Source organism: Xiphophorus couchianus, chromosome 20 (genome assembly GCF_001444195.1).
Source record: "Xiphophorus couchianus chromosome 20, X_couchianus-1.0, whole genome shotgun sequence".
Taxonomy (NCBI): Eukaryota; Metazoa; Chordata; class Actinopteri; order Cyprinodontiformes; family Poeciliidae; genus Xiphophorus; species Xiphophorus couchianus.
The window spans coordinates 19697832-19718518 of NC_040247.1; the positions used below are offsets into that span (position 1 = coordinate 19697832).

General features: G+C 39.5%; 1 protein-coding gene across 1 annotated transcript; it reads left to right on the top strand.

The window, feature by feature from the left end:
- Positions 1-1195: 1195 nt before the first annotated feature.
- Positions 1196-19928, top strand: kdm5ba (lysine demethylase 5Ba). The gene is made up of 27 exons (XM_028004179.1): positions 1196-1491; positions 5281-5358; positions 5565-5687; positions 5844-6014; positions 6687-6812; positions 7365-7458; positions 7546-7652; positions 7746-7904; positions 8007-8126; positions 9992-10150; positions 10410-10591; positions 11171-11333; positions 11459-11578; positions 11836-12030; positions 12211-12392; positions 12637-12761; positions 12858-13008; positions 13960-14080; positions 14255-14610; positions 15449-15587; positions 15666-15845; positions 15934-16092; positions 16982-17401; positions 18015-18102; positions 18211-18389; positions 18507-18767; positions 18851-19928. Exons 1-27 carry the CDS (start codon positions 1339-1341, stop codon positions 18986-18988), a joined length of 4449 nt encoding a protein of 1482 aa, XP_027859980.1. The 5' UTR covers positions 1196-1338; the 3' UTR covers positions 18989-19928.
- The last annotated feature ends 759 nt before the right edge of the window (positions 19929-20687 follow it).

A 20687-nucleotide genomic window follows, 5' to 3' on the forward strand; every position in this document is an offset into this window, starting at 1 on the left:
GACTCTGGACTGTTTTTAGCAGCAGTCTTAGCAGATCAAGTTTCTGAAGATCTATTCAAAAATGTAGTTAGTCTTTCTCTTTTAAAGTTTATGGTGGTAAAAAGTCGCATTTCAAATGAGGCCAAAAGACAGAGAAGTGGTGACTTGCAACAGCACATCAGGCCAGTTCTAAGGTTCTTAAAATGACTCAGAGAATAGATTTTAAAATACTATTGTTTGTTTATAAATCACTCAATGGCTTAGCACCAAAATACATTAAAGATCTTTTGTCCAGTCAAACTTCCACACCACTCAGGTCTTCTGGTTCAAGTCGATGCATCCCCAGAACCAAACATGAAACAGCAGCATTCAGTTTTTATGCTCCTCTAATCTGAAAGAAGTAATTTTAGTGTATAGCACACATTTTCTTTACATTCCTACATTACATCAGAGCGGTATACTCTTGTGTTTATGTGATATAAATATAAACGTGCCATACATCTGATAAATTTCGGTGCACTAAATCTAACAGAGTTAGTCCAAATCTAAAAAATTACAGTATTTCGATTTATTGTAGTGGTTGACATCTTTGGGAACAAATGTTTACTATAAAAATATAAACAATTGGTCCCTGGACATATGACTGCTCCCTGCCAATGAATGGGCTTCTTCGGACCATTTAAAAACATAGTCCCGGTCAGCGCGGAGTGATCTGGTAGGTGTGTTCGAATAGCGAACACAGAGAACAGTCTGATAAATCTATTCATTCAGCGCCACCGGGCGGCCTATGGAGCAGTCAGCTCATCTCATCGGTTTATTTGTGAAGCTACTGAATGCTGTGCACCGCCGTGCCAGACAAATGAACGAATCAAACACGCCCATAATTTTTTGACATGAACACGGAACCGATAAGGAATTAAACCTCGTTATCGATGTCTTAGTAGTCAAAACAGTTTCCCCTACTGTTCTCGTTTTTAACGGTTTCAAGTCAGATTGGGGTTATCTCTGTGCGGTTACTCAGCCATTTATCTTTCTGTGATATAAACTGGTTGCATTGAAAATAAACTACAAAAGTAGTCAATTAAAATAAAAGATAAACGCACAAACAGTCTGTTTAGCCGATAAAAAGCCGTGATGTATGCTCTTTCGTGAGACACGTCCGTACTCTGGGGGTGTCTACCTCTCGCAGCGGAAGCGCACTGCTCACCAGCTCGTGTCCAACTGGATAATAAGTCTTCGAGTACAATGAGTAGAGAGTGGACATGAATTGAAAGACAGAAATTCAAAGCGAACACAACCGGTGAAAGTAAGCCGTTTTCCCCACACATTTTCACCTGGAGTCTTATCAAAGATGCAACAATGACCCAACCGCAGCTGAACGAGTTTATTCCTCCCCCGGAGTGCCCCGTTTTTGAGCCCAGCTGGGAGGAATTCGCCGACCCTTTTGCGTACATCAACAAAATACGACCAATTGCGGAGAAAACTGGCATCTGCAAAATCCGACCACCACCGGTGATTATCTTTCTTCTCTTTCATTTATTCTGAATTGTTCGGTTTTATTATTATTATTATTATTTTTTTTTTTTGCGTGCTGCCGTGGTCGCGGCTGTTGTGGGTAATTTTAGCAGGACAAAGTTGTGTTTTTAGACGGCTTCCAACATGGCGGATTGCGGCTCCGTTGTAAGCTAGCCCGAGCCGGAGTTGCTGGCACCAACGGTCAGCAGCTTTTTCAGACGGGAGGAGATATGTGTCACCGTCCAAATTAACCCCTCCGAAAAAAAATGTAGACCTGCATTTTAATGACGCGCTCTGTGGAAAAATGCGACATATTTGAAAACGATAATAGAAACGTTGAAGTTTGCCAGTACGCAAATGTGATGGAAATTGTTTACATTTGCGCAGAATCAAATGTGCTTCCTGGAGTCGCCCCCCAGAAAAAAAGAGAGAAAAAAAGGGAAGGGCAAGAAAAAAAAAAGTGTCAAAATTATGAACTATTTATTTGACTATTAACGTATTTCAGTGTAAAAGTGAAGTTGAGTGGGCTGGATCTGACAGATTTAGCCAGCATGAGGCGCGAGTTGGGCCTGTTTGAAGCTGCAGTTGTCTGACATTAACGTACGTGCTCGGTGGCCAACTGTTTATGGAGTGAAGAGTCTCTCAAACTGGACACTTAATGGACACTTTTTGTTTCTTTCCTGCCTTTTTGTGTGGCATCTCTAAACCCGATGTGCGATGATCGATGATGTTAAATGTTTAGGGCACAAAGGCTTGACCTTTTTTTTTTTTTTTTTTTTTTAAATGCTCGCAAACTGACTATTTTTAGAGCTCGGGATAAATGGGTGGGTTTTATACCATGTTCCACACCACTGGCATTTCACAGCTGACAAACATTTCCAATAAAAAAATAATAATTTATACATGTATTAAAAGAATTGGCAAAACAAATTAATCTCAATTGGACCCTTTTTTTTTTTTTTTAGATATAACAAATTGCAGAGACCTTCTTGGAAGGGTGTGCCCAAACATTAACTTGCATTAGATAAAATGCAGATTCTGCCCAAACAAATTATCTCTGCATGACTGCTGTGTGTCTCTGGCTTGTATTCCCCTTTGTCATTATTATGGCCTGGATGAAAGGGGTTTTGTGGGGCCTGTGTATTTTCACATAACGTGGCAGTGGTGTCCTGCAGAAATTTGGAAGCAGTAAAAAGGCCCACTTTGCACGGTCTAACCAGACAGCCAGGGGTACAAGGAACTGAATTGTTATCAAAACCCAGTGGGTGGGGTGACTGCTTTTCAGTGTTTGCTCATCCAATGGTAGAAAAAAAAAAAGCCCAGCTCATGTAAAAAAGGCTACTGAGAGAGGGTTTGAACAAAGATTGACTGCTGATGGCTAGCTCGTCAGCAGAAGAAGTGAATTAAGATTAACTAATGCAATTTTTAATTTAGTTTTTATTTGCACATGTGCACTTAGAGCTGTTACAGTACAGTGTCTATTTAAAGTAAACATAAGAACTTGGTGATCATGTTGCAAAAAAACTAGTAACTAATCTACAATTTCCATAGAAGTGTATGTTTAACTCTTGGATGTATCTTCCAGCTATTTAGTTGTTTGAGCTTTTAATAAAGTCGTTTTGTTTCTGTTTGACAGATGTGCACGCCTCTATATATAGTAGTCTGTGTTTAGAGCTTTCCTGAGGCAACCTCTTTGCTCCATTTTATTTCCGTTTTTCTTTTTCTTTTTTTTTCTCTCTTCAAAAAAAAGTTTTTGAAGCGGAAGTAAACATTTCACCACAACCTGTTTCTGATCAGAGATTTCTGGGTGCAGAGTATATGGTAAGAATTTCCTCCAGGGTTCTGTGCAGGTTAGAGAGGTTTTTAAGACTGCTTTAGTGCTATTTTGTAGACTTATAGTAAACAGTGTTTTTATTTATTTAGTTTCTGTTTATTTATTTTAAATGGAAGATTTTTTAGGAACGAGGAGTTATCCTAGTCTCATCTTGGAAGAACAATATCACAACGAGAGTTCTTAAAAATGACTCTTAAAAACTGAAAATGAGAGCATTTTTAGAAACTGTTTCTAAAAATGCAGTTTTTGAAACAAGTTCAGCTGTTTGGGACTCAACTTCCGTGTGCTTTTGTTAGTCACTAACCCTAGACAGAAACAATTCCTGGATTTCAATGGATATAGGTAAAACAGGAGTAGGAGTGGTCAAACTACATCCGTTAAGTGCAAAGAATAACTTTCCAAACCTCGCTTTATTATTGACAAAGAAATTTGTACATAAAATAACTGGTTTCTTGAACAATAACAATACGTTTTTTAGCTTTTATCACTATGTGTTGACATACTACAGTAGCAGAACTTCAACTTTAAATCATCCACATGTGAAAGAAAAAGCAGCTTCCTTTTAGTTTGTCTAAGATTATATTTAAACTGGGTTAAAGGTTACTGAAGAGCCCCATGGTACGCCTTCAATAGCTACCTTTGTCTGAAATCCAGACATTTCATCCTTTTTTGTTAGTTTTATTCATACTAATACAGTCCTTTCAGCAAAACATGAAATATTTCACTGTTTACTATAATCATGCTCTTAGTGAGAGAGGCCCAGTTTTCCTTCACACTCCAGGACAAAGTTTCACCAGTCGTTTTACACTCATTTGCAAATCCTCTCAGTCGTACAAAGAAGTGTCCCATCACACTTTTAACAACGCACAGCTGAAATTCATTTGCTGATTGTTGCACCACAACTCTGTTCTCGAGGCTTGTGGGAAATGTTTGGTGTGTGTGTGTAAAATGCTGTTCAAGAGTTTAATAAGAATCACAATGTTTAGACTGGTAGCAGCGACCAATATGCTTCAACATCTGCCTCCCTGTGGCTCTTATCTGTCTTGGCTTACAGGAATTCATTTGTCATGCAAAGTAATCAGTCATTTTAGTAAAGCAGTTATTTTAATTAGCATTTCTGCTGCTTATTTGGTTATTAAAATGTATCGCATGAACGTATTGTATATCTAGTTGGTTAATGCTGAGTCCAAAAGCAGCAGAAGGGCAATAAAAAGAGGCTCCAGCTTTTGAAAACTGCATCCACATTTTTGCACTTTGTTTTCCAGGTTCAGTGAATCTGTTCACACTGATTGGCAACAGTATTGGTGATGTGTAGCATGTGTTGAGTTTCACTTTTTTTTGTTGTGGAGGTGGGGAGTTGATAATCAAAAATAATTAATTAGAAATTGACTGTAAAAGTCAACATTCTGCTTTTAATATTTCAAAACATAAATGCCATTATACTGGAATGTCACCAGACATTATACATTTGTGTTCCCTGATAATGTTATTCCAACAATAATAACAAAACAAGGAAATGTTGTCATTTCTTTGTATATTTATTAAATTTTGTCACCGGAGAGGTCAGAGTATGTTATTTTATTAAAAGTTAGATTATGAGGATTCCAGTTTTGGCTGAAGATGGGTTTTTTTGTGTTTTTTTTCGTGCTGTTTCAAATGTTTGGGTTTGTTTTGGGGTTTTTTGGGATGTGTTGAGAGCTGGACTGAGAATTTGTTCAACATTCCAGTCACAGGACCCAAACAATGGTCCATTGCAATTTCTCAAACGAAATAATGTCTTATCGTAAAACCTTCGGCACAGATTAACTAAAGTGACAGGCAGGATTGCGATTCTTTGGGCACAGTTTCCTAAACGCAAACTTTTTTTTGTCTTTCTCCTGCACCTGTAATGTTCTGGCAACAATTTCTCTGTATCCACAAAACCAACCTTTATGTTTTTTTCCTTCCTGCAGGAATGGCAGCCACCTTTTGCTTGTGATGTTGACAGACTAAAGTTTACGCCACGAATACAAAGACTTAATGAGTTGGAGGTATTTTTATTTGTTTCATTTAACTACTGAACATGTATAAAAGTTGAGGTAACACCATATTTTTTTTGGATTAATTCAAAACTGTGTTCATTCTTGTCTTACCCAGTGCAAAAGTAAGAGTGAGGCCATCTTAGTTTCTCTAAGATGGCCCGTTTTTGTTTTGGTATGCACGGCTTTATTCAGTGATTTATTTGTTTTTCCTCTAGGCTCAGACTAGAGTCAAACTCAACTTCCTGGATCAAATTGCAAAATTCTGGGAGCTCCAGGGATGCACTCTGAAAATTCCTCATGTCGAAAGAAAGATTTTAGATCTGTACCAACTCAATAAGGTGAGTTAGATGAGGACAAATGTAAGCGCGAATGTACACAGAAGACACTGCAGAATTATTTGAGTTCTAATTTTTACACTTTTGTTGAAATGTTTAACAACTGCCGTTGCATAATAACACTACTTTTTCCAAAATTTCACTTGCTTTTTGTTTAAGTTGGTAAATGAAGAGGGAGGCTTCGATGCGGTTTGCAGAGAGCGCCGCTGGACGAAGATATCAGTCAAGTTGGGATTTGCTCCTGGCAAGGCCATCGGCTCTCATCTGCGGGCGCACTATGAGCGGATCCTCTACCCATATAACCTTTTCCAGATTGGATCCAATCTGCCTGTACGTCCCATCACCTGTTTTCTATTCGCTGCACCAGTCATCAGTATTATTGCTTACAGCTGTGTAGAAGTTTATTAGACTACTCTATAAGCCCTTACTTACAACTCACTTTTAAGCTCCATGCTGTGATGTTATGAAGTCAAAGTGGACTACTAAACTGTTTTGTTTTTTTTTGGTTTTTTGTAAAGTAAATGTAATAATCTTTGATAGATGACTCTTTGATTTGTTCTGGTTTGCTTTTATTTTGAACTGAAAAGCTGCTGAAAAAGCTGAAAAACATTATAAAAATCAAAATATTCTTATTTTGTAAGATTTATTATTTTTGATTCATACTTTTTTTTTTTTTTTTTTTTAGGTGTGTGTTTGACAGATTATCACCTTTTTTCTATTCTTGTATTTATGGAGCAACACAAATGTAACAAGCTGATTTTATGTTTTTAATTGTCCAGGCTATCATTTCTTATAACTAGCCTGCAGTCTGTTTATCAAACATGCTGCTTCTTTATACTTCATACAGCAGGGAAATGTTCTGCTCAATTTATGCACTACAAAGAAAACTTTACCTGTTTTGAAGCCATTACTTTTTAAAACTTTGGTATATTTTAATACAGGTGACCATTAAGGTATTGTTACATTATATTTTCACATCAAATTGTCCTATTGGTCCTTTAGAAGGCCACCTTGACCAACGACACTAAAGACAAGGAGTACACGCCACATGACCTGCCACAGCGCCAGTCTGTGCAGCCCCAGGAGACCTGCAGCATCGCTCGCAGGGCTAAACGAATGCGATCTGAAGTAAGTCTGTCGGATTTGTTCTCTTGTCAGTTCTCCTGCGACTTAAAAGTATAAATTAGTTTCACTATTGCCGATTGACGCCAATAGTGCTTAGATGAAAGTATAAGCACCCAGCATATTTGTAAATGAAGATTTTTATTGGCTCACTCACAGCAATCATTTTGGATTTTTCCAACCAGCCTTTGGATCCGTCTGACTGACGGTGTCCTGCAGTGGAGGCTATAAAAACATATGTGACACGCTACCGAGGTTCATCTGTATTTGACTGAGGGTCTTGGAGGATTAATCAGGGAAAAATTATTTTCTAATGTTGTCATATGAATAATCCAAAGCCCTGAAGATGAAATTAGAAATGTTTAAATACTTTATGTAATTTTACCTGTATCCATTTAATTCAAATTGTAGCTTCTTTTGACCACAGCATGAAATACCTACACCACAAACAAGCTGGTGACCCAGTTTAAAAAGTAGTTGACCTTTTCAGTGGTTTTGTTTGTGTCTTACTGGTCAAACTCACTCTGTTTCTGTCCGTTTCTTCTTTTATGACTGCAGCGACTCTCTTTCAAAAAAGAACCTGGTGAAATTTGTGAGAATCGCCCCAATCTGAGGAGGAGAATGGGAACCTATGTTGGCAAACCAGAACCTGGTAGGAGTAATAAATAAAAATGAAATGTTTGGTTCTGTTTTTAGAGATTCCTAAAGTGTCTGCTGGATATCCATCCTTGTCTTTCAGTGAGAATGGCAGGCACTGAAATAAAACAGGAGCCAACTGATCACATGGACCCAAAAGAACATGAAGAAACTGATTTAAATAAAATAAACAAACCTCCACAAAATAAAGTAAATGGTTTATGCTTTCAACTGAGGCAGAATCGTTTGGTCTAGTTTTTACTGCTAGAAGTTACAAGTCCGTCGTCGTTTGTCTCGTCATAGGTGGACCAATACATGTGCCTGATATGTGGTAGTGGGAGTGCAGAGGACCGCTTATTGTTGTGTGATGGTTGCGACGACAGCTATCACATCTTTTGTCTTATCCCGCCCCTTCACGATGTCCCTAAAGGTGACTGGAGGTGCCCCAAGTGCCTGGCTCAGGTGAGCTGCTGATGTCTGCTCCTAACTGGGATTCTACAACCAAAGACCCGGGAGGCCTGATTACTTTGAGCATCTGTTGTTGTGTTTCTGTATGTTTTGCAGGAATGTGGTAAACCTCCTGTAGCATTTGGGTTTGAGCAAGCCAGCAGGAGCTACACCCTCCAAGCTTTTGGGGACATGGCTGACTCGTTCAAGTCTGATTACTTTAACATGCCAGTTCATGTAAGATTACATCACCACGTGTACTTGCAGTTTATCTTCTAAAGGATCCTGAACTTTGTGTTACTCCTGTCCCTAATATTGCTGGCTTAATTTGCAGTAATTATGTGGATGGGAATTGTTTAGATTTTTAAGGAGGACTTGGTGAAGTGGACAGGTAATTATAACCACAAAACGTTAGATCAGTTAAACTGGTTTTAGTATGGGCCTGAAAAGGTTCTCAATGGTTTCAGTTGTGGTTCAGCTGTAAAGGGCAACTTTGTAAATGAACACGTTGATGGATAAATCTCCAAAATTAATCGGACCTCGTCTAAAAACTGCAGCTGGGGCTCTGGTTACAAGCGACTTCTCTGTTTTTAAAATACTTTACATCACAGTTCATAATGTTTTTTCCCCTTTTTTTTTCATAAACTGAATAAACAATTAAGTGCACCATGGTTGTTATAATAAATATATTGGGCCCTATAATGCCACCGACATGGATAAGATTACAAATTATACCAGTAATTCTACCAATAAAAAAATCACTGCAAAAAGCAGAATATTGCCTAATTTCTGAATTGGTTTTAACGACTCCGGGGTTTCCCTGACAGTCCAAATGATTTCACCCTTTACACTGATTACAGTGAACATCACATCATGTGATCTGCAGCTGCTTACTGTCTGTTCGATGTGACGTGCTGAGCAGACACTCAACAGACAGGAGGAGCGTGAGAGAGATCGGTATTCAACACAAAGGATTTAGTTTATGAACCAGGAGAGCAAGTCTTTCTCTTGGTCTTGTTCGTGCATGGTGATTCAGATTAGCTAGAAAAACATGTTACACACTTGACTGCTGACGGTATTTATTAAGCCATTTGTGCTGATTCAATGATAATGAATAAATAATAAAGCATCATGTGCTTCGGTGAAGTGTTAGAACAGAACAGCAGCACTCTAAAACTCCCTGTAGAGAATGTTCTTCTACAGAAACTCATTTGGACACAAATTATGTCGTTTTCAAAGAAAAGGACTGAGTCAGCATCCTGAAGAGTCAAGCTGATCACTGATGCTGTAAGCCATGTAGCTCATTCCAGTTACAGCAGGAGTTTTAAGGCAGTTTGTACAAAGTGTTTAATTTTACAAAAATGACTCCTTACTGGATGGAGTTAACTCATGTTGTCTTTGCATATTAAATATGCATGGCACCTCGATGGTTTTCCTCTTCTGCCTGTTCTCAATCTCACCGAGTGAAGCAGGGAAGGAAAATTGTGGTTTTGTTCAAGTTCCCATCATTTGGTTTAAGGAGCAACTGAATGCAGCTCTTCTGTCGCATCAAAACGAGTGCTATTTTTTTCTTCAAAACAATGTATGCACACTTTTGATGCGATTTTCTATTAAAATTCTTAATTTGTTACATTAACCTTTAATAGAAACTTTTAAGTGATCAGAATGTGTTTACTTATAAAACTTACAATTCAGAAAATGGTGGGAACAAAAATATATAATTTGGTAAAATAGTACGATTAAAAATACAAAGATTTCATGTGTGCTACATGAAAATGTTCTGTCCAATTTCAAACAAGTTGTTGGACAAATACATTCTTTCCCATCTCACAGGAACCAATTTTAGCATTTCTCTTACTAATGATCTTAGTAAATCTAAACAAAGGCACTGATGACATGCCTTAAAATAGTTTGTTGTGTGTGATTGGGGGCTTATACCTGTTATACACAGATTAGTGGTGAAGAGTCTGGTTCATGCCTAAAAGAGGGCAGACGACAAAAGAAATGACATAATGGACTAATTTGTTTTTTTATCCATCTGATTCAGTTGTTTTGATTCAGCAGGTATTCAGCAATAATGCAATGAGTGTCTTCATTTTCAGATGGTTCCTACTGAGCTGGTGGAGAAGGAGTTTTGGCGACTTGTCAGCACTATTGAGGAAGATGTCACTGTGGAGTACGGAGCAGACATCGCCTCGAAGGAGTTTGGGAGTGGTTTTCCTGTGAGAAACAGCCATTTTGAAGTCTCTCCGGAGGATGAGGTATTGTTTGTCTCTCAGGATAGTACACTTGGAACAAGGTGTTGTTTTCCTTTCTCATTAGTAAACATTCACATTGAGCCATTTTTGATTGGAAATATAATTTCTACAAAAACAAAACGGTTGATAACTTCTTGATAGCTGTAAAGAAAAAAAAATAAGCGCAAACTGTGTGATATTGATGTGGGTTAGGGAGGAGTTATTTTTCTTGGCTGGATCTGTTGGTGGAGGCGGAGTGCTGAGACCTGTGTCTGACCCACAGCATTACCTGACCAGCGGCTGGAACCTGAACAACATGCCGGTGCTGGACGCCTCGGTGCTGACTCACATTACAGCCGACATCTGCGGGATGAAGGTTCCCTGGCTGTATGTGGGGATGTGCTTCTCTTCTTTCTGCTGGCACATCGAGGATCACTGGAGCTACTCCATAAACTACCTTCACTGGTAAACAGCCCTCTGCTGCCTTGTTATAACATTGCATTCACCCTACCCTGGGAACAGCTTTTGTTTTGTGCCTGACTTTGCAGGGTTAGAAGCATCTACATGTATTTATGGCTCACCTTAGTTTGTTTTTTTTAGCTTTGACCTGCTGATGCAGATTTTAACAAATTACATTCTCTTTTAGAGAACTGTAATTTACAACATTCAAAATTTATCTCCCTAGATTCAAAAACCCTTTAAAGGATGCAACTTTGGTGTACCACATTCAGCCTTTCTGCTACATTGTTAGGTTTTTTACCAAATAAAATCTGTAATATCTTTTAATATTTTAGTTATTGTTTTGCAACCTTTTTACTTTCTCCGGCTTCATTTTTCAACACCTCATCCATACTGAAAACAGATTCCTTTATTTCTTTTCTGACCTGGCAGCTTAGCTGGAAAGTAGCCAGCTAAGCATGTGCATGTTCCATTTTCATAAAATGTTTCAACAATACGTTAATTCATGTAAAATGATCTGCTTTATAATTTTACATGCAATGAAAGTCTTCGTCTTCCTAATGAAGTTGTTTGCCTTTTGTGCAGGGGTGAGCCAAAGACGTGGTATGGAGCTCCAGGTTATGCTGCAGAGCACCTCGAGTCCGTCATGAAGAAACTGGCTCCAGAGCTGTTTGAATCTCAGCCTGACCTGCTCCATCAGCTCGTGACCATCATGAATCCCAACACGCTGATGAACAACGGCATCCCGGTAATCTGCTCAGCTTTTACGCCCATTAAAGAACTGAAAATACGCATAAATTATTAATCGTAATAAAAAAAGTTTAATTCACAATGTGGCATGGAATAAATATATATTTTTCTGGCTATGTGTAGATCTACCGCACCAACCAGTGTGCAGGCGAGTTCGTGATCACTTTTCCCAGAGCTTATCACAGCGGATTCAATCAGGGCTTCAACTTTGCTGAAGCTGTCAACTTCTGCACCATGGACTGGGTGAGGAGTCCTGCTTGTACAGCAAAAGATTATATCTACATATGAGTCGACTTGTCTAATCCCTTTGAACCACTTCTTAAGGAATAGGTTTTTTAATTTAACATAAATGTGATTTTTGTTCTTTTGGAGACATCTAGCATGACCAGATTTTTTTATTGTTTTTTTGTCAAAACGCATTAGGGATATACAAAAAAGTCTCATGGACTGATCCTGGTTTTTATTCTTTCACCTGAATTCGCTTTCGTGTTTTCTGGCAGATGCCCATTGGCCGTAACTGCGTGGACCATTACCGTCAGCTGAGCAGGTACTGCGTCTTCTCCCACGACGAGATGGTTTGCAACATGGCCTTCAAAGCAGACACGATGGATGTGGAGCTGGCATCAGCACTGCTGGAGGACATGACCGCCATGATCCAGGAGGAGAGGGAGCTACGAGAAAAGATCGACAAAATGGTGAGAAGCCATTTTAGTTAATTTACATCAAAGATGGAAGGATGAACAAAACTTAATTTGAAGGTGATGTTCAAACCAACTTGTAGATATACAAGTAGGAGACCTGCATTGTGTGCACAGATGCTGCGTTTGGCTTAATTTTCTCCTCTGTGGCTCTGATGTCTGCATGTTTGTCTCCAGGGTGTGGTGCAGTCTCGACAAGTTGATTACGAGCTGCTCCCAGATGAGGGGCGGCAGTGCTGCAAGTGTCGGACCACCTGCTACTTGTCTGGCATTGTTTGCTCCTGCAGTCCTGACAAGATGGCTTGTTTGTACCACGCCCAATACCTCTGCTCCTGTCCCAATAGTAACCTCACACTCCAGTGAGTCTCCAGTAACCAAAACAACTGAAGAAAAGTCACCTGTGAATTTTACTGCCACGTCGTTTATTTTGATTTACATAAAAACTTAAAAGAAATATACATTTTATTTATTCAGAAGTCTTGGGTAAAAGTAAACAAGTTCTTTTAAAATGTACTCCAACATTTACAGAATTTTATTAAATAACGGCTCTGGAGACGTTTGTTACGTCAAAATAATTACAACTTGTGTCATCTTTTCCAACAGTTTTAAGTTTACCCTCGACGAATTATATCCGCTGATGGAGTCGGTGAAGCTGCGGTCGCAGTCCTACAAAGAGTGGCTTTCTGCTGTTGAAGACATTGTGGAGAACAAAGGAGCCAAGAAAAAAGGTGCCACATAACCTGCATCAAACGTTACTCTGAGACGTTTAAACCGTTGGTTTAGTTCTTCATGTTTCCTGAAACACTGTTCTGCTTTCTGCTCAGGTTTGGAGGAACTTCACAGCTTAGTGGAGCAAGCTGAAACCAAGGCTTTCCCTAAAATTAGCCTCCTGGATCAGCTGCGCACCGTCACCTCCGAAGCTGATAAAGTTGCTGTGATGGCACAGCAGCTTCTCAACGGGAAGAGGCAGACGAGGTACTAAAAATAAGCTTGAGGTGCGGCTGGACCGATCCAGCTGCATTCCTGTTGAACCATAAGGTAGCAAATATTCTGTTTTGTAGTCAATCAAACTAGGTAGGAATCAGGTTTATTTCACTAAAGTGGCGGGGTGGGGGGTTATTTGTTATAAATTATGTGTTGGTAGTAGAGGTGTAGGAGTGCAAATATTCATACCGGAAATATCCAGAACAGAAGGAGATGTAAACATCAGTGGTACTGGAGAAAAATGGGCTCACATCCAGATGGCTGCCTGTTGCAGCCAATTAGGTTAAAGTCCTTACTTTCCATAAAACACAAGGTGGAGGAATCCTAGTGATGAGAGGGGTTTTCCCAACAGCTGTGTGTGCTGCATTCAGGTACAGCTGGGTTATCAAAGTATCAAAACAACACCAAAGTTATGGGGGGGGGGGGTTGTTTGTTTTTCACAAATGGTCACAATCTTATTTCAAAATTTGCATAATCTGTCTATCCAGGCATTGGCTCTACCTGCGTATACAAATCCAATCAAATCTCCATTCAATTATGTGCTTTTTACTGCTTTTTTGTGTTTTAGAAAATAAAACCTTATTATTTTCTGAAATTACATATTTGTTGATTCCACCTAACCAGAGTTAAAGAAATATTTTTAAATTTCTTTATATATTTTTTCTTTTTCTTTTTGTAAATTTTTCTTGATTGAAATGCATTGAAAACATACTGAACCGTGACTTTTTAAAACCCGAATATTTGCCACAGTTGATTTTAATAAGCTGTTTTTGCCAACCTGTTGAGGCATTTAAAAATGAAACCAGCATTGGTTCTGTTCTGCCCTTTTAAAAGAGCAAAGCTGGTTTAGAATAACAACCTAATCTTTCTGCCACAGATCCATAAGACATAGCTCATTTTCTTTACCGTTTTGTTGAATGTTTTTCATTGTGTGTCTATCAGGTATCGTTCTGGAGGAGGAAAGTCCCAAAACCAGAACGAGTTGACTGTGGAAGAGCTGAGGTCCTTCATCCAACAGTTGGACAACCTGCCGTGCAACATTCGACAGGCTCCTTTACTAAAAGTAAATGTTTTAATCAATATTCATAGAAAATTTGTGTGTTAGTACCAACTCTTTTTTTTTTACCCCCAAATGCATTCTTCTTTGCTCTTACAGATACAAAGAGGCTTATATATTTCATTGCACTACGAAATCAAAGATTATGTGAAATGACTTAACTCTTGTTGTGACCTCCAGGACCTGCTGACCCGGGTGGATGACTTCCAGCAGCGCAGCAACCGTCTGCTGTCTGACGAGGCGCCCAGCCCTCAGGAGCTGCAGGAGCTGCTGGACGTGAGTCTGGGCCTGGATGTGGAGCTGCCGCAGCTGCCGCTGCTGAGGGAGCGGCTGGAGCAGGCGCGCTGGCTGGAGGCGGTCCAGCAAGCCAGCAGCCGGCCCGACAGCCTGTGTCTGGACACCATGAGGAGGCTGATAGACCAGGGAGTGGGCCTGGCCCCCCACAGCTCTGTGGAAAGAGCCATGGCTCGCCTGCAGGAACTGCTGACCGTGTCGGAGCAGTGGGAAGAGCGTGTGCTCGGCCTCATGGACACCAGGTAGGAACATTTCATTGTCAGGGTGCTTGAAATCCTTCAACGCTTGAATTTCACTTGGGTAATTTTCAAGGTTTTGAAAGTGCTCGATTTCACTATAAAGTCCTTGGAAGGGCTTAATATTCTATCTGCACAGCTTTGCAATAAAGTTGTAATAAACCTTTAGGAAAATGGAGTCTTTACAGAAAGTCAATTTATTATTTGTATTGTGCTAAAGCATCTTGTTTGAGCTGGACGGTCATTTACCTTGACACTAACCAATTTGTTTAATGTAATGAATATTTATTGTACCTCATGACTCAATCTTTAAAATGGGGGATTTACTTTTTTTGTTTTTGTGTTTTGTTCTCATATCAGTCAGATGTATAGGGTGTGTGCATGCGTGGGCATGTGTGTGTGTGCATGTGTGTGAGAAACCTTTCAAAACATAACATTTCATTATATTAGTTGACCTTTTCCCTGCTCTAGAATATTATCACAAGCCATTCATCACTGTAATAAATATCATATAATTGTGAATTGAAACTATCTTTTTTTAGTTGACTTGTACTGTTTTTTTCTTTCCAAAGTATGGTGCTGAAAAGGTTGTACAACTTACTTTGAAAATGCTTGAAAAGATCTTGACGTTTACTGTGGGAAAAGTGTACAAACCCTGTACTTTGTTGTTTTTAATTTAGTTTCAATTAGCTTCTCTACACCTCCAACTTTAAGGTCTCTAGCTGTTTTAAATAAGCAGATTTATGAGACACAAACGCCTCATCTTGTATTAATGTAGCACAGAATCACAAGGGAATGCAATATTATAACTCTCAGCCAACGATTGTCTCCTTTCTCTTCGTAGGCCGTATCCCAGCATTGAGATGCTTGATGCCGCTTTACAGGAAGTGGAGAACATCCCAGCTTATCTGCCCAACTGTCTGCAGCTGAAGGACGTTGTTACTAAAGCCAAGAAGTGGCTCAACGAAGCAGAAATGCTCCAGGTAAAACACTATTTTACCATAGATCTCAAACGGGTGAGTTTTTTTTTTTTTTAATAAAAATGTTTTTCTTGTTTTAAGATGGGGGGACGAATCCCCGTGCTGGACAGCCTGTCTGAGCTGGTTCTCAGAGCGGACGGCATCCCGGTGAGGCTCGACCTGCTGGGCCGACTGGAGGCTCTGATCAGCGACGTGCAGAGCTGGAAGGAGAGCGCAGCGAAAACATTCCTACTGAAAAACTCCCCCCTGTCGCTCCTCGAGGTTAAGAGATTTTGGAGTGCGATTCTGTGCAAACCTGCTTCCCACTTGTAGTTAAAAGTAATGAAGACGTCTTTTATTGTGTTTCCAGGTCCTCTGCCCAAGATGTGACGTCGGTTCTGGGCATCAGAAGTGCAGATCTAAAAAAGTAAAAGAAGCTCTGCAGCTCAATAAAAAAGCTTCCCTAAAACTGGAGTTGGTGTGTGATGTGGAGAGAGCTCTGTCTGAGAGCAAAGACTCTCCGTCTGCTGTGAGTACAACAAACAAGCTTTCAGCCATGGCTGAAGCGATTAATCGATTATTGATAATCATCTAATTTTGTGACCGACTAAGCATTAACTGCCGCATACAGACTCAAAAAAATGCCATTTGCTGAAAGAGCAGCACACTTGTCTTAATTTCGCTGGTAATTAAGACAAAACTGTACAAAAAATATACATTTTGCATTGAAAAGTTAAAGCAAAAACCTCTTTGTCTGTAAATGTGTTCTACCTAGAACTCCTCGAACAACATAGTTATCGCTGTTAAAAAAAAATCCTATTAAGCAACTTTTGCTTTCCAATTATTAATTAGTTATTAAAATAATAATTAACATATCAGTCCTACACTGTATTGATAAGTAGAAAAGGCAGAGCTTTTCACATGTTGATGTTGGAAGTATTTTTTATCTGTACATGAGTCTTTTGCTGCAAATGCTAAATCGTGCACTAAAGGAATGACATGCTATTGCATTTTAGCCAATAAAATGTCTCTTATTTAAAAGCCAAACTGAATTATTAGTCATTTAATGCATTTCTAATATTGTATTCTGCAATTAATTATTGCAGAATAATTGATTTAATAAAATAGTTGTTAGATGCAGCCCTTTATTCACCGCTAACATTCAAGCTATAAGTGCTTGAATACACACTTACCAAAATAAACAGTTTTGTTCATTGGAAACACAACTGATTGCAATGAAACAGTGACTCAAATATAGATTAAAAAGAATATAATTGTAATGTAAAAATAAATAATAAAATAATTTCTGTCACAGAAGGAAATGTGGCTGAAGTTAATTTTGACCTGTAATAACTCCAGCCTGCCGCTCGTTGTCAGAGTTTGTTTTAATTTCTCCTGATCTGATCTTCTCGCCGCAGATGAGCGCTCTGGCTGACGTGCGGCAGAGGGAGATGGAGCTGCTGCTGGCGCTCAGAGCTTCCAACGAGTCCAAACTTCTGCCTGCTGAAAACTCCTCTGCACTTACTGTCTGCGTTTGCCAAAAGGCCCCTTCAGGCGCCATGGTTCAGTGCGAGCTGTGCCGAGACATTTTTCACCGCGACTGCGTCACCACGGCAGCAGAGCTGGAGTACGGCCAGGCCTGGCTCTGCCCGCTGTGCCAGCGGTCGAGGAAGCCTCCTCTGGACAAGGTTCTGCCTCTGCTGGCCTCGCTGCAGAGGATCCGGGTTCGTCTGCCAGAGGGAGACGCGCTCCGCTTCCTCATCGAAAGGACAGTGAGGTGGCAGCACAAAGTCCAGCAGGCCTGCACCGACGGGCTGCTAGAGAGAGTGGCAACCACGGTGAGTTAAATGTCTTAGAAAAGTATTCAAACTTCTTGGACTTTTTTATCTCTCACATGTTAAACCCACAAACTTTATTGGATTTTATTGGGATTTTAATGACACAGCAGCACAAAGCAGTGCTTAATTTTAAAAATAAAACATTTAGCGCATCCATTTGTTGATGGAGAGAGCAAAACACAAATTGATAGTGAACGAAAGCCCATCTGAGGCTGCAAGAGCCCAGAGAGTTTAACATACATACAGGTGTAATGGTTTAGTCCAAAGCATGTTCAACTGGCCCAGTCAAAGTCTAGATCTAAATCCAACTGAGAATCTATGCCAAGACTAGATTTATGTACACAGGAGAAGGATGGGGGGGAAATGTCACTGCAGAAATAGTAGAAACATTCTGGAATGAATCTGGAATGACTGAATAGACACAGATCTTTATAACGAGTTTTGAAAACCAAGTTGTCTTTTTTTTTTTTTCCCTTGGATTTTAAAGTTATGAATCAAAACCCAATAAATGCATTAAAAATGATCAAAAGATGAAAAGTTCAAGACGGTGAATTTCTGTTGAAGCCGGTCAGGAGATCTGCTTGTCTAACGCTGCAAATAAATTATGTTTCAGGGGAGACTCGGACCTAAAACATCTTCATATTTGACTCAGGAAATAAATGGTTCATTTCACACAAAGCATCTCTCTATTTCACCCCAAGGTTTGTGTTATTAGCTGTTCTCTGAAGAGTGTTTTTATTATTATTATTATTATTATTATTATTATTTTTAGTTTCTTTTTAATAGTAATGGTAATGCATTTGTTGCAGCACTTGGCCCTGAGCTGGAGGAGCTGATGGTGGAGGGTTTCCTGCTGCAGGTCACCCTGCCTGAAACCGAACAGCTGTACAGATATCTGCTGTACAAACTGGCCCCACCGTCCTCGCACAACTCCCCCAGTAGGAACGGGGCAGAGCAGTCCGACGAGGGGAGCCCCCGACACAACAAGGTACAAATCGACCTCTGGGTTTGCTCAGGTCACTCTCAAAACAGAGAATCATGTTCATGATGCAGTGAAAAGCCGAGCTCAAATAGGTTTTTAAAGCGTTTTTTTAAATGTTTGTAGAACGGAGGCTCCAGTTTGAAGAAGGAAGTGAACGGACAAAGCAAAAGGACTAAACGGCGGAAGGATAGTTCAGACTCTCAGCATAGCGAGAAGGCCAAAAAGTCTCGCAAGAAGAAGCCGAAGAAGAGCAAAGAAAGGAGCGACGAGTCGAAGAGGACAAGTTCCCCCTCACACACCTCGTCAGATCCGGCTCTTTCTGATTCAGAGGAGGACTTCTCGCTGTGTGCTGCACCGTGGTGCAGAGAGCCTGAAGGCGACGAGGTCGGTTTTAATCATCGAATTCACCTCATTCTTTCACTTTCATCGTTTTAGTCAAATTCATCCTGGTATTATTGTCATTTCAGGTGAACTGGGTCCAGTGTGACGGTAACTGTAATCAGTGGTTCCACCAGGTTTGTGTGGGACTGTCTGCTGAGCGTGCTGAGAAAGAGGACTATATTTGCATAAGCTGCACACAGCCTGATTACGACCGAGGCGAGTGAAGACCAAACCGTGATGTTGAAGGACGAGCAGTCGTTTTTACACCAGCCGCAGCACCGAAGCGCACATGTGAACTCTGTGTCTGCTGTGGCTTCTCCTTTTTACCTTCTGGCTTGCCCTCAGTGAACATGGTGCTATTCCCTCCCCCCCTAGAGTTACTAAAGACTTCTGTCACTGTTTTTGTCACTCGGCTGGTTTTTCGGCTAATCAACTAATCCTTTACGAAACTTTCCAAGACTGGACGCGGATGTGGTTTCAGAAAAACCAACGGCGCAGGGATTTCTTCTTTTTTTTCCAACCAAAAAATGTCACTTTGACATTTCATAACTGTTTTTCTTTTACCTACATCTGAACAATGTGAAGCTTATTTTTTCCTTGTAGAGTAAATATTATTTATCTGAGCAATAGCTGGACAGATTCAGGTTCAGTTTTCACCTGAGCTATATTTGTGTGTAGAAAAACTTTGATAAGATGCCTTCCTGATGCAAAAACCCTGACAAATTCACCTCACAGACCCTAAAATGTCACTTAGTACAGTAGATATTTGTGCACCTCTCAACAGAAATGGCTCTTTATCTCCTACCAGTGCAGATGTTTGCACCTGATCGTTTGCCCATATCCCTTAATAATTCACTGGCTTAGACATGAAGTTGGGTTTCCTTTTTGCGCCGTCTGCATGGAGAAGATGAAAGTCCTGGCAAAGACTCGATGATGTTCACAAAGTGAGAACGAACGGCCCGACATTAAAGGAATGTATATTTAGTTTTCTTTGGGTGAGTTTTCCCTTTATGGTTGAGGTTGAAAATATTGTGTTGGACTTAGATTTAACACAGACTGTGTGATTTATTCGCCACGGGTATATGACCTTTTTCTTGCTCCTTTGGATAAATAATATAATTCATATGTTGCAGTTTGCATTATTAAATAAAATGTTTGTTCCCATGTGGGCTCTTTGTTTCTCTCTAAACATGTAAAACGACTTTTTACTCTGATCCCTTTTGCTGTGTGGCAGAAACAGAAAACATGTGTTCAGGAAACATCAGGTTGCTGCTTGAAAGCACAAACTAATTAGAAAGTTAACTATAAAGGACCATGTATTAAATATATAATCCACTATTCTGTAGCGGATTGATTAAAAATTTTATTTCTTCAAGGTTTCAGTGATTAATATTTTCTTGAGTGATTTCTAGCCTTCATGAAACAATTGAAACTAACGTGACCTTAAAATTATACGGGTTAATTTTCACAACAGCTGAACTGCAAACCAATCAGTGTTAAACAAAGCATCCGTGATGTATGTACTGCTGAAAAGGGGAATACATTGTATAAGCTTTAGAAATAAATTCAGAATTAAAAATCCAGGTTTTTTTATTATACTATTACAATTTTTATTTTATTTAACTTTTAAAGTTTGTCCAATTTTAACACCCATAACATGTTTAGGAAATATAGTGACACTTTTGGCTGTTTTGTGATCAGGAAAATATGTTTTACTTTATTTAAAAGATTATTTTTAAGAAAGTGTTTACAAATTTTCTATAAAGTTTTTTATGGTTACACACAGTATATTACTACACATGATAAACATGTATATTTGATTAAATTTCTATGTTCTGTACAGTTAGGTTAACCTCGTTTATTGAGACCCAAACTTCTGTAAGGAGACTTCAACATTTTTGAAAAAGCAATTCAGTTCGATTC